This window comes from Mercenaria mercenaria, chromosome 9 (genome assembly GCF_021730395.1).
Source record: "Mercenaria mercenaria strain notata chromosome 9, MADL_Memer_1, whole genome shotgun sequence".
NCBI lineage: Eukaryota > Metazoa > Mollusca > Bivalvia > Venerida > Veneridae > Mercenaria > Mercenaria mercenaria.
The window spans coordinates 67,820,104-67,847,382 of NC_069369.1; the positions used below are offsets into that span (position 1 = coordinate 67,820,104).

The 27,279-nt window shown below is 36.4% G+C and overlaps 1 protein-coding gene across 5 annotated transcripts in view; it reads right to left on the reverse strand.

The window, feature by feature from the left end:
- LOC123547372 (zinc finger protein 287-like) overlaps nucleotides 1-27,279 on the reverse strand; it is a 144,619-nt gene that overhangs the window by 20,938 nt on the left and 96,402 nt on the right. Inside the window, exon 4 of one of the 5 annotated variants that reach the window (XM_053551646.1) lies at nucleotides 8,199-11,047. The exons of 3 other annotated variants lie outside the window; for them this stretch is intronic. In XM_053551646.1, coding sequence (XP_053407621.1) covers nucleotides 10,406-11,047 — 642 coding nt within the window. In that variant the 3' untranslated portion in view covers nucleotides 8,199-10,405. Of the gene's footprint in view, nucleotides 1-8,198; nucleotides 11,048-24,408; nucleotides 26,096-27,279 lie in introns of those variants that run through there. One more of the 5 variants, XM_045334407.2, reaches the window with a different exon arrangement.

Sequence of the window (27,279 nt, forward strand, 5' to 3'; positions counted from 1 at the left end):
GTGGCCTCTAGAGTGTTAACAAGCTTTTCCTTTGTTTGACCTAGTGACCTAGTTTTTCACCCCACCTGTCCCAGATTTGAATTTGACCTAAAGATCATCAAGATTAACATTCTGACCAAGTTCCATTAAGATATGGTCATAAATGTGGCCTCTGGAGTGTTAACTAGCTTTTCCTTTGATTTGACCTGGTGACCTAGTTTTTGACCCCACATGACCCAGACTTAAATTTGACCTAAAAATCATCAGGATTAACATTCTGACTAAGTTTCATAAAGATACAGTCATAAATGTGGCCTATAGAGTGTTAACAAGCTTTTCCTTTGATTTGACCTAATGACCTAGTTTTTCACCCCATCTGACCCAGATTTGATTCTGACCTATAGATCATCACGATTAACATTCTGACCAAGTTTCATTAAGATGTGGTCATAAATGTGGCCTCTGGAGTGTTAACTAGCTTTTCCTTTGATTTGACCTGGTGACCTAGTTTTTGATCCTACATGACCCAGATTCCAACTGGACCTTTAGATCATCAAGATTAACATTCTGATGAAGTTTCATGAAGATATGGTCATAAATGTGGCCTCTGGAGTGTTAATTAGCTTTTCCTTTGATTTGACCTGGTGACCTAGTTTTTGACCCTACTTGACCCAGATTCAAAAATGGACCTTAAGATCATCACGATTAACATTCTGACCAAGTTTCATGAAGATACAGTCATAAATGTGGCCTCTACAATGTTATCAAGCTTTTCCTTTCATTTGACCCGGTGACCTAGTTTTTGACCCCAGATGACCCAATATCAAACTCGTCCAAGATTTTATTAGGGTAACATTCTGGCAAAGTTTCATGAAGATTGGGTCCAAACTGTGACCTCTGGAGTGTTAACAAGCTTTTCTTTTGATTTGAACTGGTGACCTATTTTTTGATCCCAGATGACCCAATATCAAACTCGACCAAGATTTTGTTTAGAGTAACATTCTGACCAAGTTTCATTAAGATTGGGCCAAAATTGTGACCTCTAGAGTGTTAACAGTCAAATTGTTGACGACTACACTTCGTGTCCAGGTGAGCTAAAAAGTTGTTAAAAGGCTTTTTTCTATTTTTAGCTCTAGTGCCTCCTAAAATGGGTAAAATGTACCAATATGAACAAAATGAAAAGAGGACTTTATTAGGATGCTATAGACCAACTTTGATGAAGATCCATCGCGTGGTTCTGAGAAGAAGTTGTTTAAAGTATTTCTATTTTTAGCTGTAGTTGCCCTTGAACTACCAAATTCCCCATTTTGAACAATTATGGGACAGTTCCATATAACGATGCTACAGACCAAGTTCAATGAGTATATCTATCAACTTATTCATAAGAAGTTTTTTTAAGGTATTTCAGCTCTAGCAGCCTCCAAAAAGTGTCCAAGTGCCCCTGTTTGAATGCAGTTGAGAAAGGATCTCCTAATACAGCAGACTAAGTTTAGACTAAGTTTGATGAAAATCCATCTAGCACTCCAAAAGAAAATGTTGTTTAAAGGTATTTCTATTTTTTAGCTCAAAATCATATTGCTGTGCAACCAACTGTCTCCATTTCAACAAATTCAAAGGAAGATCCAAAAATGTTGCTAATATACAGACCAAGTTTGATCCATGAAGTGGTACATGATAAGCAGATGTAAAAAATTTTTTGTCTATTTTAGAGCGGCATGCCTCAAGATCGTTCGACAACAAAAAATCAAATTTTTTTAGATATCTTGAAATAAATGCTATATTTCTTAAGAAGGCTTTAAAACTTAATTACTGACAAACTTTATGTTATGGAAACACATGAAATTTTGCTGTTTTTACTACTTTTTACATTGAAAATCAAAAAGCGTTTGTCACGCTTTAACTCCAAGTAAACTGTCTCGATTATAAATATCTATATTTTGAAGTAATTAATCACTACTTCAGCTATAGCGCTATTGGTTATGACGCTGGGAAAATGTCTTTATTGCCGCAGTGGTCCGGGGTTTGATTCCAAATGCGGTCAACATTTTTTCTTGATTTGGAACTTTTAAAATATTTTAGAAACAAAAATTCATATTCTAATATTCATAATATGACCAAACTTCAATTTGAAAGAAAGATTATCTTTTAGCCAAATCTGGAGGCATGCTGCTTTAAGCTCTAATGGGCCTTTAAACATTTGAGCAAAGCTGGGACTGAGGACTTTATAATGATGATACAGATAAAGCTGATAAAGATCCATTAAACATTTCATGAGAGAAGTAGTTTAAAGATATTTCTATTTTTAACTTTTGTGGCCCCTAACAAGGGGCCAAGTCCCCACATTTTAACAAATTTGGGAGAGTTTGATAAGACCCATCAAGTGATTTGTAAGTTGTTTAAAGGTATTTATCTGTTTGGCCCTATCAGGACTTAAAAGGGGCCATTAGCACCCCCATTTGAATAATTATTTGAGAAGACATACCTTATACAATAATGCTCCAGACTGAATTTGATGAAAATCAAAGAAGAGTTTCATGTAAAGAAAATGTTGAAATTATTCAAATGTGGTTACTTTGCCCCATTTAGAGGTGCTTACAGTCAATAAAATCAGAGGCGTTTTAAAAGCTCTATCAATAAATGTATGCCCCATTATCATATCCCACCCATTTAATTAATATACCATGAAGAGAGAGAGATCCAACCAGCTTATACATTTTTATTGACTGAGCTTCAAACACCTGTGCTACAATTAGCTATAAGAGCCCCTAAATGGGGCAATGTAACCACATTCGAATAAAATTGGGAGACATTGTTACCTTGCCGAGATCAAGTCTGGTGTAATTTTGACCAGTAGATTGACAGCAGAAGATGACGAAGTTAAAATGTTGACCACCACCCATGGACGATAGACACTAGACCATCTGTCTATACTAACAGCTCACCCTAACCTGTGGTATTGGTGAACTAAAAAGTTGTACATCCAATTTTTTTTTCAGACAGAAATGGAGAATTTGTTTTTTAATGTTTGTTTTTGCTTTTGAAGTAAACAGGAGTGATTGAAGAGAAATGCATTTTGATTTTTTTCCCTTATTTTGGTTCTCCTATCACGACTTCAGAGTTTAACCCTTAGCCAGCTTAATTTCTAAAATACCGTATAGCGGGTTAATTCTGCTAATAGTTTAAATGTGCGAAATTTATTTCTACGTGATAGCCTTGACCCGCAGAATAAGACAGTAGAAATGAAAACACGTAGTATTAACTGATACAGACTGGGCCCTTATTCAATTTGGGCAATACCATTTATTATTTGAAGGGGTGTTCACTGAAAATTTACTGACTGAATAGCAAACAGTGCAGACAAGGCTGATCTTGGTCTGCACTGGTCGCATAGGCAGAATCACTTGCCGCCAGCAGGCTAAAGGTTAATCTGATTTTTGTCAAGTAATGTTTGTTTGAAACTTTAACGTCTGATAATGTTCATCAAGCCCTTACTTAAATTTATTTCAACTCTTAGAAGTGATAAAAGCTCCAAGCTAATATTAGAACCATTTTGAACCATTCTTCTAGAAGAAATCTATTCCCTTGTCATATGAGGTGCGGCTGTAATGCAAGTAACAGCTTTAACGCATGACCGTTGGGCGTTGGGTTGAGTGGCCAACATCTAAAACTCTAGACCTCTGCTCCCTGAGCACTTGATATATGTTAAGTTTTCACTGGAGGTATTCTTTAAACAATAGATATTCTTCTATAAATAATTCTGGTTGCTCAACCAAGAGGTTTTTAAGTGTAAATATAAATTATTTAACTTGTTAGCACCCTTTTAAATAGATTTCATTAAAATGATTTTTATCTTGCTGACAATGTTTCACTCATTCATGCATGTTTTGTAACGTAATTTCATCTAATCTTTTCAGACTGACCTGGGGAGGAGTGGGAAAAAATATTTTACCATTTAATTTTAAATTTTCTTTTCTCTTTTCAGACATGTATTGCAATCCTTTGAAATAAAAAAAAATATTATTAAACAATACATATCAAACATTAAACATCAGTCTTAAAACAAGAGCTAGCCGTTAGACAGTATTGACTTTTCTCAGTGCTTGACTCTGAATTAGAGCTTTGCCAGTAAAAAAAATCCAAGTTAAAAAGGGGCATAACTCTGTCAAAATTCAAATCAGAGTTATAGGAATTGTGTCTCCTGGTGTAGACTTTGATGGTAAATAACTATTTTGAGTTTCAAGTCAAAAGCTTTAACAGTAACAGAGATATTTGACTTTATCAAAAATTTTAACAAAAAATTCGAAGTTAAAAAGGGTCATAATGCTGTCAAAATTCAAACCAGAGTTATGGAGATTGTTTCTCCTGGTGTAGACTTTGATGGCAAATAAGTATTTCAAGTTTCAAGTCAAAAGCTTTGATAGTAACAGAGATATTTGACTTTATCAAAAACTTTAACCAAAAATTCTAAGTTAAAAAGGGGCATAATTCTGTCAAAATTCAAATCAGAGTTATGGGAATTTGTCTCCTGGTGTAGATTTTGATAGTAAATAACTATTTTGAGTTTCAAACCAAAAGCTTTCATAGTAACAGAGATATTTGACTTTATCAAATTAAAAAAAAATAAAAAAATTCTAAGTTAAAAATGAACATAATTCTGTCAAAATTCAAATCAGAGTTATGGGGATTATTTCTCCTGGTGTAGACTTTGATGGTAAATAAGTGTCTAAGTTTCAAGTCAATAGCAAGAGATATTTGACTTTAAATTTATCAAAAACTTTAATCAAAAATTCTAAGTTAAAAAGGGGCATAATTCTGTCAAAATCCAAACCAGAATTATGGGGATTGTTTCTCCTGGTGTAGACTTTGATAGTAAACAACTATTTTAAGTTTCAAGTCAATAGCTTTGATAGTAACAGAGATATTTGACTTTTATCAAAAACTTGAACCAACGGCGATGCCTATGCTGATACCGGGGCGAGTGCAATAGCTCTACTTTTTCTTTGAAAAGTCAAGCTAAAAATGCTTGTAATCCAGTAAGAATTAATCCGAATAAAAATACTTCGAGCATTATATATATCCAAAAGTTGCCCAGACTTGAGCAAGAGTGTCATGACCATATATCTCTCATCTGTTAAACTTGGCCACAGAAACATTAAGATAACAAGAGCTCATCGAACACGAAAGGCCCACCTTGATGCATTCAGCAATTGCACAAGGAACAGAAATTATTTGCTCACAGTAAACAAAATTTCAACTGTTCTGGTTCCATGTGACACTGACCTTTGACCTATTGACCTCAAAATCAACAGGGGTCATCTGCTGGTCATGATCAACCTCCCTATTAAGTTTAGTGATCCTAGGCCCAAGCATTCTCAAGGTATCGGCCGGAAAGGGTTTAACTGTTCCGGGTCAATGTGACCTTGACCTTAAGCTTACTGACCTCAAAATCTATAGGGGTCATCTACAGGTCATGACCAACCTCCCTATCAAGTTTCATGATCCTAAGCCCAAGTGTTCTCAAGTTTAATTGTCTGGAAACGGTTTAAATGTTCAGTCACTGTAACCTTGACCTTTGACTTACTGACCTCAAAATCAATAGGGGTCATCTGCTGGTCATGATGAACCTCTCTATCATCTTTCATGACCCTTGGCCCAAGCATTCTTAAATTATCGTCCAGAAACTGTCTAACTGTTCCTTGTGACCTCACAACTGTTCCTGATGACCTCAAAATCAATAGGGGTCATCTGCTTGTCATGATCAATCTCCCTATCAATTTTCCTGATCCTAGGCCCAAGCATTCTTGAGTTATCGCCAGAAACCGCTTTACTGTTCCTGGTCATTGTGACCTTGACCTTTGACCTACTGACCTCAAAATCAATAGGGGTCATCTGCTGGTCATGACCAACCCCCCTATCAACTTTCACGATCATAGGCCCAAACAATCTGGAGTTATCATCCGGAAACCGTTTAACTGTTCAGGGTCACTGTGACCTTGATCTTTGACATACTGACCTCAAAATCAAGTTTAATTGTCTGGAAACGGTTTAAATGTTCAGTCACTGTAACCTTGACCTTTGACTTACTGACCTCAAAATCAATAGGGGTCATCTGCTAGTCATGACCAACCTCCCTATCAACTTTCATGATCCTAGGCTCAAGCATTTTTGAGTTATCATCCAGAAACCGTTTAACTGTTCACGGTCACTGTGTCCTTGACCTTTGACATACAGATCTCAAAATCAATAGGGGTCACCTGCAGGTGATGACCAACCTTCCTATCAACTTTCATGATCCTATCTGTTTATTTGGGTTTTACTGCGCACCAACACAGTATAGGTTATATTGCGCCAAACAGGACTACAAATTTTGGTTTCACATCTCATTTACATCGAAATAAAAACATGAGGTATGGAATCAAAATTTGCATACATGCTGGAATCACAGAGTTACAGCAAAACCAAGTGTTAAGACCCTATTAGTCGCCTCTTACGATCATGCAAGGGTAAGGCAGTGGTTCAAATAGTTTTCATACACAGATCGTCCCACAACCACATGGGGCTTCATGATCCTAGGCCCGTTTTTGAGTTATCATCCGGAAAAGGATTGGTCTACATACAGACCGACCGACATCTTCAAAACAATATACCCCTCCTTCTTCGAAGAGGGGCATAAACATTCTGACCAAGTTTCATGAAGACAGGGTCATAAATGTAGCCTCTAGGGTGTTAACAAGCTGTTCCTTTGATTTAGCCAGGTGACCTAGTTTTTTATTATCCCATATGACCCAGTTCGAAATTTGGCATACGAATGATCAATATAAACATTTTGACCAAGTTTCATGAAAATAGAGTCATAATTGTGGCCTCAAGGGTGCTTACAAGTTTTTCCTTTGATTTGACCTGGTGCCAGTTTTTGATCCTGCATGACCCAGTTTCAACCTTGGCAGACAAACATTCTGTGCAAGTTTGTATCAAATTAAAATATAAATGAACACTCTATATGGCTGAAAGGGCCCAAATAGAAAGTGTTGCCCCTTAATGGACAGTAACTCATGAGAGTGTATTTCAACTTGATTTGTGTGTTAATAATGGCATATATGGAAATGTTGGAACTTGATTAACTGACTTCGTTTGTCTTTGTAAACCTAACTGATAAATAAGAAATTAAAATACAGTTTTAAAGATAAAATGAAAAAAGCAAAAAAAAAAAAAAACCCTACAAAACATATGGTCTGGGAATTGAACTCCCGACAAAAATGTACGAAACGGAGTGTGTAACCATTCAGCCAATGAGGAATTACTAAATTGCATTGGAAATGTTGTTTACGGACATATTCTTAGTTTATTTTTTGTTTGTTTCTAATTCAAAATGCCATAATAATGTGCAATACCAAAGAGCTATAAAAATTGTATTTATACTCCTATAGTGTATCTATGTAATTTTCGCAAGTCTTTTATTTTGTTAGTTGATTTACAACACACATTCTTATCCTTGTTAGTTTAAAATGTGCATTTGTTTCTACTGTTGCAGATGATGCTTCTAAATATACATAACTGTCAATTTTGGTCTTAATCTTAACTAAACAAAGGGACCTAACTGTTGACTCTTAACCAACCCAAGGCCGGCAACTGTTGACAATTTGGTCTGAAACTTAAAAAGGGTCACAGCTGTTGAAATTTTTGTCTAAATTTTGATTAAACCAAGGGCTTTAACTGTTGACATTTTACTTCATATTTTCAACCAATGGTCTATATATATTTAAAGCAAAATTGCACTTATACCTAGTGTCTTAAATTTTGACGTTTTTCATCCAAATTTTCATTTACCTCAGGGCCTAATTAAATCATGGTAGGGCCTTAATTGGTGGCATCATGGTACAAATTTTAACAAAACCCAAGAGCCATAACTGTTGACATTTTGATCCAAATTAACAAAACAGAGGGGCATATCCTGAAATATTTGGTCCTAACTCACAAATCATTGTTGTTGACCTTGATTTGATGTTCTTACACAAACCATATAAAGATCCAAGTAAAAGTATTCTGGTTATTTAGCCAAAATTATTTTTCAATAACTCTTCTCATGAGAAAAATAAAAATATACACTTAGTTTTATCATTTTAAAATATCAGATGCTGAGGAAGTAAAATTGTAATCAATGATTCTAAAACTTCTTTAACCTTGTCAGGTGTTCAAAGGAACCAAGAACAACAAAAAGCTAAAAAGAAATTTTGTTTATTTACAATAAAAATATGTACAGTGCATATTAAACAATGAAAAATAAAAGTCTAATTAATAATGTCTAAATAATGCCAGTCCTTGAATAAGAGCATTGTTATTTTATAAGATGCTATCATTATATCTAATATTTCACACGACAAGTACTCCACAAACTAAGGCTTAAGGAGTTTTGCTTCCAGATCATACTTTTTTCTAAGTAATAGGAAATAAAATTAACAAGAGTCCCAAAGTCACTCACCTGAGGAGGACCTTGACCTTGCTTCTTGGCATGTCCAGTCATCCAACTAAGTTTCAACATTCTTGGCCTAGTGGTTCTCAAGTTACTGTTCAGGCTCCTGTGACCTTGACCTTTGATCAAGTGACCTCAAAATAAATAGGGTTCATCTTCTCTGCATGTCCAATCATCCTATTAAGTTTCAACATCCTAAGTCAAGTGGTTCTCAAGTAACTTTCCGGAAATGATTTTACATGACCAGGCACCTGTGACCTTGGCCTTTAATAGAATGACCAAAAAATCCAAAGGGGCATCTACTCTGCATGTTCAATCATCCTATGAAGTTTCAACATTCTGGGTCAAGTGGTTCTCAAGTTATTGATCAGAAATGGTTACCATGGTATTACCCTATGAAGTTTTAACATTCTGGGTCAAGTGATTCTAAAGTTATTGATCTGAAACGGTTTTCAATGTTCAGGCCCTTGTGGCCTTGACCTTTACCAGAGTAAACACAAAATGAAGAGGGATCTTCTACCCTATATGACCAATCATCCTATGAAGTTTCAACATTCTGGGTCAAGTGGTTCTCAAGTTACTGACTGGAAACGGTTTTCAATGTTCAGGCCCCTGTGACCTTGACCTTTAACAGAGTGATCCCAAAATCAATAGGGATCATCTACTTTGCATCTTCTATCATCCTATGAAGATTCAACATTCTGGGTCAGTGGTACTCCAGTTATTGATTGGAAATAGTTTTCAATGTTCTGGCCCCTGTGACCTTGACCTTTAACAGAGTGACCCCAAAAACAATAGTGATCATCTATTCTACATGACCAATCATCCTATGATGATATAACATTCTGGGTCAACTGGTTCTCAAGTTATTGATCGGAAATGGTTTTCAATGTTCAGGCCCCTGTGACCTTGACCTTTGATGGAGTGACCCCAAAAACAATAGGGGTCATCTACTCCAGCAGCCCTACCAACCTCTGAAGTTTGAAGGTTCTAGGTCAAATGGTTCTCCAGTTATTGTTCGGAAATGAAGTGTGACATACGGACAGGGCAAAAACAGTATGTCTCCCCCAGAAGGGGAGACATAAAAATCCTGTCAAAATACATTTAAAAATTGAAGCTATTTATAGTAATATAAAAGGGAAGTAATTAAAAAAAATTATTGTAAGTCAACAAAAGAAGGATCTGCCAATAAAAACAAGAGCACTGCAATGCAACGCAAATGCAGAGCAATATACACACAAAACAAAGTCATATGACCTTTGACCCCTAAGTGTGACCTTGACCTTGAAGTGAGCCATCTGAAACATGAGTTGTATTCAGCATTTAAAGGGTTAATATTCTTTTTCAGTTTTAGCTCTGATGGTCCCTGAAGGGATTACATCAAACATTGGACAAATCTGAGAGGCTCATACCAGGATGGTACATATTAGCAAGTTTGGTGTAATTATGACCAGTACTTTCTGAAGAAATGTTGAAGTTAAAATGTCGACACAGGCAGTCAAATGTCAAGACTCTCCAACTCCATTAACAGTTCAGCATAAACCTTTGTTTCCGGACAGCAAAAATGTAAATCAAATCAAAGTGATCCAGGGCATTTTAGACAGAATCATAAATGACTATAAAAACCCATGTAAAAGATTAAAATCATTCTTATATATGCTCTATATTGTTTACATAACTCAGTCAACGTCTCAAAATAGTTCAAATATCATTACATCATGAATGCAAAAATTCGAACATTCTAACATTAATCTTTAACCTGCTGGCGGCGATTGGTTTTGCCTTTGCGACCAGTGCAGACCAAGATCAGCCTGCACATCTGTGCAGGCTGATCATGGTCTGCACTGTTCGCTATTCAGTTAGTAAATTTTCAGTGAACACCTCTTCGAATAATAAATGGTATTGCCCAAACTGAATGACGGAACAGTCCATTTTAGAAATTTAGTAGGCTAAGGGTTAATCCAAATAATCTGCTTCTGCTGCTTCACAAGAGCTTGCATGTCCTAATGCGGTTTTCCTATCTGAGAAGGCCTCCCCACATCCTGTACATTGGTACAGAAGTCCATGGTGTTTCTTCATATGATTAGCCAAATATTTGCTTTCTAAAAATACACTTCCACATTCAGCACACTCGTGTTTCTCGGTTTCTTGCATGCCTGAACATACTTTCTTATGGTCTGCACTATTCTTAAAGAATCGGTTACACAAAGTACATTTTGAGATTTTAAATCCTTCAGTATGCCTTTTTTCATGCTCCAACCTCTTCTTTTTACACGACAGTATTTTCGCACATATTTTACATTTTGTGTCATCTCTCGGCTTCGAACAGTGTTTGTACGTATGACTTTGAAGTGATGATCTGCTTTTGTACATTTTCCCACAAACCTCACATATATGTTCATATTGTGCTCTGTTTTCATGAATATGAATAAGGTGTTGTCTCATTTCATCTACACGGTAAAAGCCTTTACTACATACAGGGCAAGTGATACGTTTTTCTCCATGCCGTTTCATGTGTTTTCTCAAGTTTCCTTTACATGCAAACACTTTGGAGCAAATCTGGCACCTTATTGTTAAATTCTTCTTTTGATCAGGTTTCTGAAAAAAATAAAAACATTTTAGCTTTTTGTTTTCAAGCAAGCTGCATTTTTCAAGTAATAATACAACTAATAATTTGGTGCTCAAAACAGCTTTGATGCAAATTTGACTGAAAGCTGTAGATAAATACATTACATGTACCCTGAAAGCGCCAGTGTGAGCTCTAGCAACCTTCTCTGGACAAAGTAGAAAATGTTTAACTATATATTGAATCATCTACAAACATCTTGTGTAACACTCTGAACCATTATGCAGAATTACACATTGGGCTGTATTAAACGTGGCAGCCAAAATGGCGCCCGAAACAATAAGCTTGATGATGAAGTTCATTTGTATCCATGTAGTTAATAATTAAGATATAATTTACAGCAACCCGTGTTTAAATGCTATTTATACACGATGGACAGTTATACGTTATTTTGAATGACGAATATAACCCGGCTGAGGGTATAAATAGTGTTTAGTCACAGTTTTGCTATAAATTAGTTCGATTCAAATATGTCAACTTTTTAAATCAATAAAACTATTTCTAGATTATTTAAGATATCTTCAAAGTCAACAAGTCCCATGTCCTAACCCTGAAGGACAACAGAATAAAATAGTATCTTCACCTGGAGATACAAGATCTGATATCACAGATACTCATGTATATTGTGCGCTGTGAATAACACACAACCCTGACTTAAGCCAAAAATCCTAAGAAAAAGATTTCTGGTCAATTCTGAGGTAGATTGAAAACAAAAGTAGAGTTTCATTTACACCAGTAAAATAATTTTCTTATTTTTTTATAAAATACAATATTTAAATAATCCAAAACAAAACTAACACTAATATTTCTATTTATATCTATTTGATACACAGGAAACAAAATACAATTAAGAAATAATAAGTTCCCAAACGTGGTTTATCGTAGAATAACCCAAGTTTTGAGTTCTTATGTGTAAGAATATATCATGAAGGCCGTAGGCCTGAGTGATATATTATTTCGCATAAGAACGAAAATCTCGGGTTAATCCACGATAAATCACACTTGGGAACTTGTTATTTCGATTCTAACACGACATACAAGTACAACAGTGTTAGAAAAAATAGTAACTACTTTTTACGACCCTGCTACGCACCTGTATCGTATGATATCATTGCACACGAGTGGTTTATTGCAGAATAACCAGAGATAGATTTTGCTCTACATGTATGTAGAGTAGATTATTTGCTGGTTGTGTTACAATAGAAATTCTTGGAAAGCTAAAACAAACAAAAAAAACAAATGAACCACACCATGAGAAAACCAACATAGTGCGTTTGCAACCCGCATGGATCCATACAGCATCCATATCAGTCTGGTCAGGATCCATGCTGATCGCTTTCAAAGCCTATGCTGATCGCTTTCAAAGCCTATTGCAATTAGAGAAACAGTTAGCGAACAGTTGCGCAGGCTGGTCTGGATCCATGCTGGGTGCAAAGTCACGATGTTGATTTTCTCATGTCGCAGCTCAAATTTCTTTTTAATTCATGACGCTATATTTCAAATGAAGCATGGTGCAATGTGAAAGTTACCTTTGTCTTTTTTCCACTTTCAAGAAAAATGATTGAGGAAAATGCCTTGGTGTGCTGAGCTGAAGGCTGTTTAAAATGATTTCTACTTTACGCCCTGCCAGCTCTTATTAGACCTTTCTAACGTAAACGTAATTACGAAACGGAATACTGAATCCGTAAAATTTTAGGCTAATTTATGGTCTAGGGGAGACAATTTCATCCAATAGTAACGTAATAGTATCTCCCTTAGACCATTATTTGCAAATAACATTTACGGATTCAGTAATCCGTTTCCGATTTACATTTACGTTAGAAAGGTCTAGTTATAACATGAAGGGAAATCATTTGAACAAACTTGAGAAAGGTCTATATGAGTCGCGCCATAAGAAAACCAACATAGTGGCTTTGCGACCAGCATGGATCCAGACCAGTCTGCACGGTCAGGATCCATGCTGTTTGCTTTCAAAGCCTATTGCAATTATAGAAACTGTTTGCAGACAGATGGATTCTGACCAGACTGTGCAGATGCACAGGCTGGTCTGGATCCATGCTGGTCGCAAAGCCACTATGTTGGTTTTCTCATGGCGTGGCTCATATGAGGATGTGCCTTATTAACTTGGTAAACAGCCATAAAGCAGTTGTTTTAATAAAGGGCTGATAATGGTTTCCAGCACAATCCTAATAGCTCATGTGTGAACCTTCAACACAGAACAGTTAAGAACCTTAAGATTGTATATCCTCAAATAAATCAGATCATCCCTTGTGAAATTTTGTTATTTCTGTAAGTTCTTAGTATATATAATAACAAACTTCAATCAAAGAGAAGGCCTAACTCCATTCGAAAGACTCAGCAATAATAACTCTCCAGTGCCTTTATTCTTATGTTTTGCAAGACCTGACATGGATATGTCTGTATATTTTCCCACATTTCTGACAAGCATAATTTAATTATTATTATATATAACTTTGCTAACTACGATTTCTGAATGACTTGATACATTTGGATCACTCGTACAGCTCGTCTATAGTATGATTATCATAATGATCTCCAAAGTAGCCGAGTATTAAAAAATTGCTTCCTGCAGCCCAGTAGACTTGTCTTTGCTAGGGCTTTCTTTGTGCACTTTGCAATGTTTCTGCAGTTTGAAAGGCTATACCACAAACAGAACACATATCTTTATATATATATGGTAGCATGTAAGCTGAAGATCAAGTTTAATGAACTTCTATAACGTGATTATTTAAAAAAAATTGTTTAAACAGTCTTACATCCTTTAATTTGTAGCCACTTTTGCAATGGGGAGAAATCTGACACACTAGGACTAAGCAAGAATGCTGCAGATAAAGTTTAGTGAAAATCCATTCGATAGTTCCCGATAGGAATTTCTTTAAAGACTTATCCTCTGTTTTTTAGAAAGACATATTGTATAAGTGTTTATAAAATCATTGTTACAGTCACTCTACATTCACTTAAAAAGACTTCAACACATGTTTTTATTACATGAAATCAGAAATCAATTTTCATAGTTTTATTTTTCAAATTTTGACTTATTAGTCAAGTTAACATGATACTCTTTAATATAGGACAAAACATGGTCCGTTAATTTATACAAAGTGTCATATAGTGATAATACAGTAACAGGTTATTACACATTAAAACAATTTTTTCTTAAACACAAATGGGTATCAAATTATTTCTTAACCATCTAATAGTATCTGATCTGTACAAAATGAATATTAAACAAGAGCTGTAACAGGAGACAGTGTGCTCTATTATTTCAATGCTGGATGGTGAAAATGGGCACATCTGAGCCAGTGTTAAATGTATTTAGTATTAACAGAGATAGAGATAGTGTATAAAAACATTAAATTAGAATAAAACGGACATAATTTGTGGAAGAACATCTACAAAAGTAATGCAGCATGTGTCATAAGTGAGATAGAGCAAAAGTGCCTTACAACTTGAACCTTAAATTCTAGTAAAAAGGGGGTATAACTCATAGCATTTTGGTGCCAGCATTATGAACCTTGTGTTGTATGATGCGGGTGATGATGCGTAACAACCCCTTGAAGTCTGAACCAAATCCTTTGAGAAACAACAGAGATATGGTGAAAATAGCATCAAAATTAAACTGAATATCTATGTAAAAAGAGGACTTAATTCACAACATTTGTGCCAGAGTTATGGACCTTGAGTCAATGTTGTGGACGAATATTTCAAGTTTGAACCAAATTCATTAAGTAATAACAAAGATATAGTGAAAAAGCAGTAACATTAACCTGAAATTCTAAGTCAAAAGGTGGTATAATTCATGAATTATTGGTGCAAGAGTTATCGCCCTAATGCCATATAATGTGAATGTTGATATCGTACAATTATTTTAAGTTTCATTCAAATTTGTTTGGTAATATCAGTTACAGAGAGAAAGTGCCTCATAACTAGACCTATCACTGAAGGTGATGTATGTACCACACGCACTGACACAGTAAATTGCAATTTGACACACACAAGATTGCATAAGTATGTGGATTCCATTTATATAGACTCTATGTATACAGTATTATAGTAACAAAAATCAAAGTCCCATAACTATGCAGAATACTTTTTCTGAAAGAACTTAACAAGCACCACGCACAAGTTAGGTTGGTACAGTACCACTGATCACTTGCGTTAAGTTTCATTGAATTGTGTGCAATGGTTCGGGAGATTAGGCACGCATACTATATATATAAAATAGTATAGTAACAAAACAAAGTCCCATAACTCTGCAGAATATTTATCTACAAAAATGTAACATGCACCATGCACAACTGGGGTTGGCACTGATCACTTGAGTAAATTTTTTTCTGAAAGCTGCTCTAACATGCGCCATGCACAACTAGGGTTACTTGTGTGTTCACTTGTGTGCAATTTCATTAAATTGTGTGCATGGGTTCAGGAGATTAAGTGTGCACATATGCAGACTCTATGTATATAGTATAAATAACAAAAACAAAGTCCCGTTACTCTGCATTTTTTCTGGAAGAACCTAACATATCCCATACAAAACTACTGTAGTTACTGATCTTTGTGTGAAATTTCATTAAATTGTGTCAAAGGGATGAGGAGAGCGGGCGCGCACAAGATTGTGTCTACAGCCGGAGAGACGGACAACCAGTATAACCCCCCTTACAACTTTGTTGTTCGGAGTGTACACTGGGATAGAATGATAGTGCACAAAAACTTAAACCTGAAATTCTAAGTAACAAGAGGGCCAAGATGGCCCTAGGTTGCTCACCTGAGAAAAACACCATAACAGTGTAAACATGTTTGACCTAGTATTTTAATGGAAACAAATATTCTGACCAATTTTCATTAAGATTGGTCCAAAAATGTGGTCTCTTAAGTGCAAACAAGTATTTTCTTCAATTTGACCTAGTGACCTAGTTTTTGAGCCAAGATGACCTACATTCAAACTTGACCTAGATTTGATCAAACAATCATTCTGACCAAATTTCATCAACCTCAATTGAAAAATACAGCCTCTATCGTATAAAAAACGTTTTTCTTTGATTTGACCTAGCGACCTAGTTTTTGACCTCAGATGATCCATATTCAAACTTGACCTTAATTTCATCAAGGCTATCATTCTGACCAAATTTCAAGAAGATCAATTGAAAAATACAGTCTCTATTGCATACACAAGATTTTTCTTTGATTTGACCTCGTGACCTACTTTTTGATCACAGATGACCTACATTCTTCCTTGACCTAGATTTCATCAAGGCAATCAATCTGACTAAATTTTATGAATATCCAGTGTAAAATGCAGCCCCTATTGCGTACACAAGGTTTTTCTTTAATTTGACCAGGTGACCTAGTTTTTGATCCTAGATGACCCATATTCAAACTCCATCTAGATTTCATCAAATTTCATGAAGATCCAGTGTAAAATGCAGCCCCTATTGCATACACAAGGTTTTTATTTGATTTGACCTAGTGACCTAGTTTCTGATCCAAGATGACCTATATTCAAACTTATCCTAGATTTCATCAAGGCAATCATTCTGACCGAAATTCATGAAGATCAATTGAAAAATACAGCCTCTATCGCAAACACAAGGTTTTTCTTGGATTTGACCTAGTGACCTAGTTTTTACCCCAGATGACCCATTTTCAATCTTGGCCTAGATTTCATCAAGGTAATCATTCTTACAAAATTTCATGAAGATCAGTTGAACAAGAGCTCGTAGAACACGAAATGCCCCCTTGATGCATTCAGTAATTGCACAAGAAACAGAAATTATTTGCTCACTGTTAACAAAAGTTCTACTGTTCTGGTTCAATGTGACCTTGACCTTTGACCTATTGACCTCAAAATCTATAGGGGTCATCTGCTGGTCATGATCAACCTCCCTATAAGTTTCGTGATCCTAGGCCTAAGCGTTCTCAAGTTATCGTCCGGAAAGGGTTTAACTGTTCCAGGTCAAAGTGGCCTTGACCTTTGGCCTACTGATGTCAAAATCTATAGGGGTCATCTACTGGTCATGACCAATCTCCCTATCAAATTTTGTCATCCTAAGCCAAGCGTTCTCAAGTAATGTCTGGAAACAGTTTAACTGTTCCAGGTCACTATAACCTTTGACCTACTGACCTCACAATCAATACGGATCATCTGCTAGTCATGATTAACCTCTCTATAAACTTTCATGATCCTTGGCCCAAGCGTTCTTGAGTTTTTGTCCGGAAACTGTTCAACTGTTCCTGGCCAATGTGACCTTGAACTTTGACCTTATGACCTCAAAATCAATAGGGCTCATTTGCTGGTCATGACCAACCTCCCTATCAATTCTCCTGATCCTAGGCTCAAGCGTTCTTGAAATATCATCCAGAAACCATTTTACTGTTCTTGGTCACTCTGACCTAAATCTCAAAATCAATAGGGGTCATCTGCTGGTGATGACCAACCTCCCTATCAAATTTCACAATCCTAGGCCCAAGCGTTCTTGAGTTATCATCCGGAAACTGTTTTACTGTTCTGGGTCACTGTGACCTTCATCTTTGGCCTACTGACCTCAAAATTAATAGGGGTCATCTGCTGGTGATGACCAACCTCCCTATCAACTTTCATGATCCTAGGCCCAAGCGTTTTGAGTTATCATCCGGAAACCATTTTACTGATCCGGGTCACTGTGACCTTGACCTTTGACATACTGATCTCAAAATCAATAGGGGTCATCTGTTGGTGATGACCAACCTCCCTATCAACTTTCATGATCCTAGGCCCAGGTGTTCTTGAGTCTACATACCGACCGACCAACTGACCAATCAACTGACTGACTGACATCTGCAAAACAATATACCCCTCCTTCTTCGAAGAGGGGCAAAAAAATACAGCCTCTATCACATACAAAGGTTTTTTTTTTATTTGACCTAGTGACCTAGCTTTTGAACCCAGATGACCCACTTTCGAACTTGGCCTAGATTTTATCAAGGTAATCATTCTGACCAAAACTCATGAAGATCAATGGAAAATTACAGCCTCTATCGCATACACAAGGTTTTTCTTTGACTTGACCTAGTGACCTAGTTTTTGATCCAAGATGACCCATATTCAAACTCCATCTAGATTTCATCCAGACAAACATTCTGATCAATAATAACTCACCTGAGGTGAGCCAAAAAAGGGAAAAATTTATGAAATATTAGTGCAAGACTAGTGTAATGGTCCTTGTGAAAAATAATGCCGGTAATGATGAGGAATAACAAGCAAGTCAATCCAGTAATTGCAGAGATAAAGAGAAACAAAAGAAAGTGCATAAAAACTTTAACCAAGGTGTAGAAGCGGAAGGACGCCAACGCTAGGATTAGAAGGATAGCTCTCTATGTACTACATATAGTTGAGCTAGTAAACTAAAAACTAACGGGTAAAACAACTTCATTAACTAACAATTGAACAACAAGTTCTTTAAAATCAGTCATTTCAGCCAAAATTATTTCTGTACCACATATTTTAGTCCCATATGAAATAAAGTTGTTCCAAGCATGACACTACAACCTGTGGTTATTTACATAGGGTTCGCGTGCATATACAGTTTGTTACACACAGAATTCACGCCTATTTATGTTTGACATTAAGAAACAACCATATGACAAGTCTGTTGCCAAAATTACCATGTCTTTTTTATTATGGTATGAGAGAACAAAAACTAATTGCTTTCTCTTTGATTTATCTCTAAAGAACATCATGAATGATATTCCCATCTTGCACCGGATAGATTCCATTGCTTTTGAAATAAGACTGCAAAAGAGCTGCGCTTACTTCGCTGTCATAAACCTTTTTGGCTAATTTCGTTACTGCATCAGCACTATTTCTAACTTCTTGATTACATTCAGCAAGTTTGGAACATTCTTCATCATATTTTGACTTCACTTGCTCAAGAACTCCCTTGTTTTTTGTTTCAACTATGCACGATTCATGTGGTGGAATGACATGCAGCAGAATATGATTGTCCTTTGCCCAGTCGATGAGCTCTACAGACAAATGACTTCTATGACCATCATACAACAGAAGAATATAACCGTTTTCATCTTTGCGTTTAGCGTATTTCATGAAATGGACGCAGAGATAATTCTTGAAACCTTGCGTATTCAATAGGGATTTTCTTATAAAGATATCTCCATCAGGGTGGCCAGTGACCATGAAAAAGTATGGTGGAATTACCTGTCCGGAGGCACTTCCCACCCCAATAACAGTCACTGTTTTGCAGTCATTAACAGTTTCATTAAATTCAGTATCTCTTTCATCCATTAGATAAATGTTTTCAGGTTGGCTTTCTAGACTATAGTCAGGAACAATACTATTCAGTTTCTCATAATACTTAACAATGCATCCTTTGCTTGTACAGATGGCTTTCTGTTGTGAAACTGACACAGGTTTCAAACGATCACAATCTGGATAACGACCTTTGTAACCCCTGTACCATTTATGAGAAAGTGGGCCACTTTTTGCAGCCCTTTTACCTAACACTGTTGCGTAATCAGAAGCCTGACAAATAAATTCAGCTAGCGTGTAACCATATCCCATATAAGCTAATGTAATAAGATGAGCAGTTAATTTGGCTTCAAACTCCGCACTTAAAACTGCACTTTTGCCGCATCCAACAACATCAATTGAAACCTTGTTTAGAACCCTATCTCTAAGAGTAATTTTTGGTACACCAAATATCTTGGCAGCCCTCAGTACTGGCATGCCATATTAGAAATAAATGTGCACTTTCAGAAACAACCCTGAGAAAATTCAAGGACATTACAATGGAATATTCAAAGGCACTTCCCTCCTGTTCCAAATTATCAATCAACATTGTAAACTCTTCTAAATCATCTTCATCTTGCTTTTTGTTGAAATCAACAAGTTTGACATGCACTTAAACATAGTTCTAGTTAAGAAGTCTGATGTTCCGGTACAGAGGGCTGCTAATAACTATTCTTAAGAGATAGGCTTTGCATTAGATTTCGTTCAATTGATCGTCTTGCATGTGGGAAAACTCCAATTTTAAAATAACAAATAGTATGTCAACTATGTCTGAAAACAATGCAAAGTCCTTCCCCAATTGCAAGACAATATAAGAGCACCACCAAGCGGGGCAGTATATGCCCAAAGGGTTATATCAGAGGAGGATGGGAGTACTTGACTGTTGACAGGAACAATAAAGGGAAGAAATTAAAAAAATATCTAAGCCACAGAAAAAATCTAAGTCCACAAAAAATCCTAGAGGTAGAGATATGTCAAAACTAGAGCTGCTTTTGAGATAAGTGCAAGTCTCCCCTCAACTGCCTTATCAGACTTTCAGTGCTTTGATTATCAAAAAACAAGTTTCAAGGGCCAGTTTGGCTAGTTTATCGGACTTGGTAAAGGACTTATTGGCAAACACATTTTGTTCAAGTTTGGTGAAAACTGGGTGAGACCTGTTCGACTTAGGAGTGCGGACAATATTTGTGACAGACAGACACACAAACAGGAGTAAATCAATATGTCTCCCACACCACTGTGTAGTGGGAGACATAATAAACCTAAAAATTGGAGGTACCATCCATGTTGTACCACAGAAAAGTGGTCAATAATAAAAAGGTTACAAAATAAGCTATTTATAATAACATAAAAGGGAAGTAATTCAATAAAACAAGAGGGCCATGATGGCCCTATATCGCTCACCTGAGTTTAATTGCTTTCTTGAAAAAAATTCTTTGCTAAAGCTAAACAAATAACCCCATGGGGTGGGGTCAATTTGACCCGGAGGTAATGATTTGAACAAATTTTGTAGAAGTCTACTAGGCAATGCTACATGTCAAATATCTAAGATCTAAGCCTTCTGGTTTATTTTTAGAAATTTTTTGAAGATTTTCCTATGTAAAATCAAGTGACCCCTGGGGTGGGGTCAATTTTAACCCCGGGGGTCATGATTTGAACAAATTTTGTAGAGGTCCACTAGGCAATGCTACATATGAAATATCTAAGCTCTAGGCCTTCTGGTTTATTTTGAAGATTTTTCTATGTACAATCAAGTAATCCCATGGGGCGGGGTCAATTTGACCCCCGGGATCATGATTTGAATAAATTTTGTAGAAGTCTACTAGGCAATGCTACATGTCAAATATCTAAGACCTAGGCCTTCTGGTTTATTTTTAGAAAATTTTTGAAGATTTTCCTATGTAAAATCAAGTGACCCCTGGGGTGGGGTCAATTTTGACCCGGGGGTCATGATTTGAACAAATTTTGTAGAGGTCCACTAGGCAATGCTACATGTCAAATATCTAAGCTCTAAGCCTTCTGGTTTATTTTTAGAAATTTTTTGAAGATTTTCCTATGTAAAATCAAGTGACCCCTGGGGCGAGGTCAATTTTGACCCCGGGGTCATGATTTGAACAATTTTAGCAGAGGTCCACTAGGCAATGCTACAAGTCAAATATCTAAGCTCTAGGGCTTCTGGTTTTTGAGAAGAAGATTTTTTAAGATTTTCCTATGTAAAATCAAATGACCCCCGGGGCGGGGTCAATTTTGACCCTGGGGTCATGATTTGAACAAACTTGGTAGAGGTCCACTAGGCAATGCTTCACACCAAATATCTATGCTCTAGGGCTTCTGGTTTTTGAGAAGAAGATTTTTAAAGTTTTTACTTTTGGTTGCCATGGCAACCAGAATTCTGTATGGAATTCAATTCTTTGAACAATTTTTAAAGAAGACCATCCAAGGAACAACCCTGTGAAGTTTCATCAAAATTGGCCTGTTGGTTTAGGAGAAGATGTTGTTTAAAGGAAAGTGTGGACGGACGGACGGACGACGGACGGACGGACGCCGGACGGTGAGTGATCACAATACCTCACCCTGAGCACTTTGTGCTCAGGTGAGCTAAAAATATTCTAAGTGAACAAAAAAAGGATCTACCAAATAACAAGAGGGCCAAGATGGCCCTAGTTCGCTCACCTGAGTAACATACAATAACAGTGTAAACATATTTTACCTAGTGATTTCATGGAGACGAATATTCTGCCCAATTTTCATTAAGATTTGACCGAAAACGTGGCCTCTTGAGTGTAAACAAGCTTTTCCTTTGATTTAACTGGGTAACCTAATTTTTAACCCCACATGACACAGATTAGAATTTGAACTAGTGACCATCAAGACAAGGTCATCAAGACAAACATTCTGACCAATTCTCATGAGTTTCAAACTTAAATTGTGGTCTTTAGAGTGTTAACAAGATTTTTCTTCAATCTGGCCTAGTGACCTAGTTTTTAAACCAGTTTTTAACTTGACCTAGAGATCAAAAAGGCAAACATTCTGACCAAGTTTCATAAAGATTTAGTCACAACTATGGCCTCCAGAGTGTTCACAAGCTTTTCATTTGATTTGACCAGATGACCTAGTTTTGACCCCACATGACCCAGATTTGAACTTGACCTAGAGATCATCAAGACAAACATTCTGATTAAGCTTCATAAAGATTGAGTCACAACTGTGGCCTCTAGAGTGTTCAAAAGCTTTTCCTATTATCTGGCCTACTGACCTAGTTTTTGACCCCACATGACCCAGTTTTGAATCTGACCTAGAGAACATCAAGACAAACATTGTGACCAAATTTCATAAAGATTGGGGCACAACTGTGGCCTCTAGTGTTCAAAATGCAAATAATGACGGACGACGCACGACGCTACCGGACAATGACTGGTCCGAACACCTCACCTTGTGCACTTCCTGCTCAGGACAGCTTAAAACAAGAGCACCGCAATGCGGAGCAATATACACAAAAAACAAAGTCATATGACCTTTGACCCCTAAGTATGACCTTGGTCTTGAAGCAAGTCATCCAAAACTAGCGCTCTGCACATCGTCACGATGTGGTGAACATTTGTGCCAAGTTTCTTTTAATTCCTTCAAGCAGTTCAAGAGCGTACACGAAACAAACTCATATGACCTTTGACCTCCAAGTGTGACCTTGACCTTGAAGCGAGCAATCCAGAACATGTGCCCTGCAAGTCGTCACGATGTGGTGAATAATTGTGTCAAGTCTCATCGAAATCCTTCAAGGCTTTGAAGACTTACAAAGCGGACACGAAATTGCTAATGGACGGACAGACGGACACCAGGGGTATAACATAATACGTCCCTTCAGGCGTATAAATTCCGTATTGTTTAGATTTTATAAATTTCGTTTAATCCTCCATAACATGAATAGATGAACAAGATACATAATATGTACAAATAACAGACAACACAATGAAACATCTTAATATTTAACTTACAAAGGGTATGAACACTGAAATGTTTGCGTCATAAAACAACGAAGCTTTTAAGTTTCATCACAAATAAAATAAGATTTTAACGAACAACTTCGTGGCTCGGTATTCAAGCACTGCACGGGCTAAGGTTAGTATAGCTATGCATACCTACACTTCGGTCAGTATCTATTACATAACATAGAGCCATTTCCTGCCTAGTTGAGGCCATTTACATGCCTGATGACATGCTTTATTGATGCTTGATTGTAATGAGGAATGTCTGCAGATGATTTTTAATTTACGTCATATGCTTCCAAAGTTAAGTCCAAGTTCTGGGTAAAATGACAGTAGGTATTTCCTAGTGCCTTACCTATGCAATATTAGCATTTTCATCACATGTCTTGGTGGCCATGGTTTCATTGCATTATGGTCAACACCATATGTTTTGAGTATTTTGACTGCCTAAAGACAGACTTTCAAAACAATGATAAAGTTGCAAGAAGTGAAAGGATGGAAATCATGATAAAACACAATACATTCTTATTTTTACATAGAAAATAGTGTTTGGAAAATATTTCAACAGATCTGAAGGAGGTTAATGGAAGTATGAAAGGTAAAGATCTAGTTTAGTAGGTCTTATTAAAAACTGTTCAGAAGGATCCATAAATCTAGAAAACGTATCCAATAGTACACACTTACTAAAAGGCAAAACCCGCCCGCTTAGCTCAGTAGGTAGAGCGTCGGTCTACGGATCGCGGAGTCGCGAGTTCCATCCTCGGGCGGGGCGTGTGTTCTCCATGACTATTTGATAAACAACATTGTGTCTGAAATCATTAGTCCTCCACCTCTGATTCATGTGGGGAAGTTGGCAGTTACTTGCGGAGAACAGGTTTGTACTGGTACAGAATCCAGGAACACTGGTTAGGTTTAATGCCCGCCGTTACATAACTGAAATACTGTTGAAAAAAAAAAACGGCATTAACCTCCCCCCCCCCCCCCGCACAAAAAAATAATAAAAAATAAAATAAAAGGCAAACCATTCAATACATGACATCAAAAATTGATTTTCAGTTTTATTTTTACATTTTTAACATATAAGCCCAGTAAAAATGACATTCTGTTGAATATAGACTAGTCATACTGTACAAACAAATGGATTAGCAATTTATATAAGGTGTCAGGTACCAATTTGTAATGATATACAGTAACAGGTACTGACAGACAAAACAGATGCCCCAAAACACATATTTTCTTAATCAAAAAGGGGTAACAAATCATTTCTTAAACAAACACCAATAAATTAACTGTAAATAAACTAAAAACTAACAGGTAAAACAATTTCATGAACTAACAATTCAAAGCCGAAGTTGTTTGAACTCGGTCATTTCAGACACTACTGATTCTGCACCATTTTTGTTTCATATGACATAATATTATTCCAAGCATGACACTACAACCTGTGGTTAGTTTATGTCTGGTTCAAGCACACATAAAATTTATGTTACACACAGAATTCAAGCCTATTCATGTCCGACATATAGAAACAACCACTACAACTACAGAAGCAAGTCTGCTGCCAAAATGACCCCGTCTCTTTTTATCATTGTATGCGAGAACAAAAACTAATTGCTTTCTCTTTGATTTATTTCAAGGACATCACAAATGGCATTCCCATCTTGCACTGGATAGATTCCGCTACTTCTGAAATATGACTGCAGAACAGCTGCACTTACTTCGCTGTCATAAACATTTTTGGCTAATTTGGTTACTGCATCAGCACTGTTTCGAGCTTCTTGATCACATTTAGCGAGTTTGGAACATTCTTCTTCATATTTTGACTTCACATGCTCAAGAACTCCTTTGATTTTTGTTTCAACTATGCACGATTCATGTGGCGGAATGACATGCAGCAGAATATGATTGTCCTTTGCCCAGTCGATGAACTCAACAGACAAATGACTTCTATGACCATCATACAACAGAAGAATATAACCCTTTTCATCTTTGCGTTTAGCGTATTTCATGAAATGGACGCTGAGATAGTTCTTGAAACCTTGCGTATTCAATAGGGATTTTCTTATAAAGATATCTCCATCAGGGAGGCCAGTGACCATGAAAAAGTATGGCGGAATTACCTGTCCAGAGGCACTTCCCGCCCCAATAACAGTCACTTTTTTGCAGTCATTAACAGTTTCATTAAATTCAATCTCTATTTCATTCATTAGATAAATGTTTTCAGGTTGGCTTTCTAGATTATAGTCACGAACAATACTATTCAGTTTCTCATAATACTTAACAATGCATCCTTTGCTTGTACAAATGGCTTTCTGTTGTGAAACTGACACAGGTTTCAAACGATCACAATCTGGATAACGACCTTTGTAACCCCAGTACCATTTTCTAGATAACGGGCCACTTTTTGCAGCCCTTTTACCTAACATTATTGCATAATCTGAAGCCTGACAAATAAATTCAGCTAGTGTGTAAGCATATCCCATATCAGCTAATGTTACAAGATGAGCAGTTAATTTGGCTTCACACTCCTTACTTAAAATTGGAGTCTTGTAGGTTCCAACAACATCAATTGAAATCCTGTTTTTAACCCTATCTCTAAGAGTACTTTCTGGTACACCAAACATCTTGGCAGCCCTCAGTAGTGGCATGCCAGATTCCTTCACCATCTTGTAGGCATCAAGTAAGTTAGATACAAGATATGGACCAGTTCGGCTCCTTTTATTCCCTGCTTTTCTTTGCTGAAATTAAAAATAATGTGATGTTTTAATCAAGGCCTTGCATTTGGAAAAATTAATACTGCACATATCATAAATAAATGCATAATTTCAAAAACAACCCAGAGAAAAACACTACTAAAATCATCTTCAGGAAAATGCTCCTTTTGAAATCAAGAAGTTTGACACATACTTAAACATAGTTCTGGTGAAGGAGTCCATTGTTCTGGTACAGATGGCTGCCAAGATGTTTGGTGTACCAATTACTATTATTAGTACCAATTACTATTATTAGAGATAGATTTTGGGTTAGATTTCATTCAGTTGATCTCCTTGGATATGGGAAAAGTCAAATTTTAAAATATCAAAATAGTATGTCTGAAAACAATGCAAAGTCATTCCCACATTGAACAACACAGCAAGACAATAAAATCCCTATGATTTAAATAAAGTCCAGGATTCAATCCTTGTATTGGTTGTATATGTATTCAACTTAGTCATAAGAAACTTTAAGTCTTGGGATGAGAAAGTTCAGACTTAGTCATAAGAAACTTCTTCATGTAAAGCAGTCAACAATCTGATAGTATTTATGAATTTAACTCAGATTAACTGAATTATCAGACAAGCTAGTAAAAAAATTCCAAAGAGTTAACACTTCTCGATTATGAAACCTGCAAGCAGTATTTAACCTCTCCACAACAAAACTTCCAAGAGCAAACATCTCTCTATGACACTTCCAAGGAATAATCATCTCTCTCAATGATACCTTCAAAGTGACAACACCTCTATCATGATACTTAGAAGGAGCAAACACCTGTTTATGAATACACCTCCAGAAGCAAAAATCTCTCTTCTCTTCTTAATCATACCTTTCCACAAGGATAATTTATGACACAATCCTAAAAATGGTTGTGCTGTAGATTGGTTATTACATACATTTGCAGGGCTTTTGTCCGTGACAAAATTGTTGCCATTTTGTAAAGTTTGCATCTATTTCACTTTCATTTTGTCAAGTTTGCATCTATTTCACTTTCATTTTGTCAAGTTTGCATCTTAATTAGATCTATTTTGCTTTCATTTTGTCAAGATTGCATCTATTCCACTTTTATGTCTATTTTCCTTTCTTGAAGTTAGTTTGCCTTTGCTATACATCCTGCCCCTTGTTTACAAAGCCTTACAAATAGCTTTTTAAAAAATCTCTTGCCTAC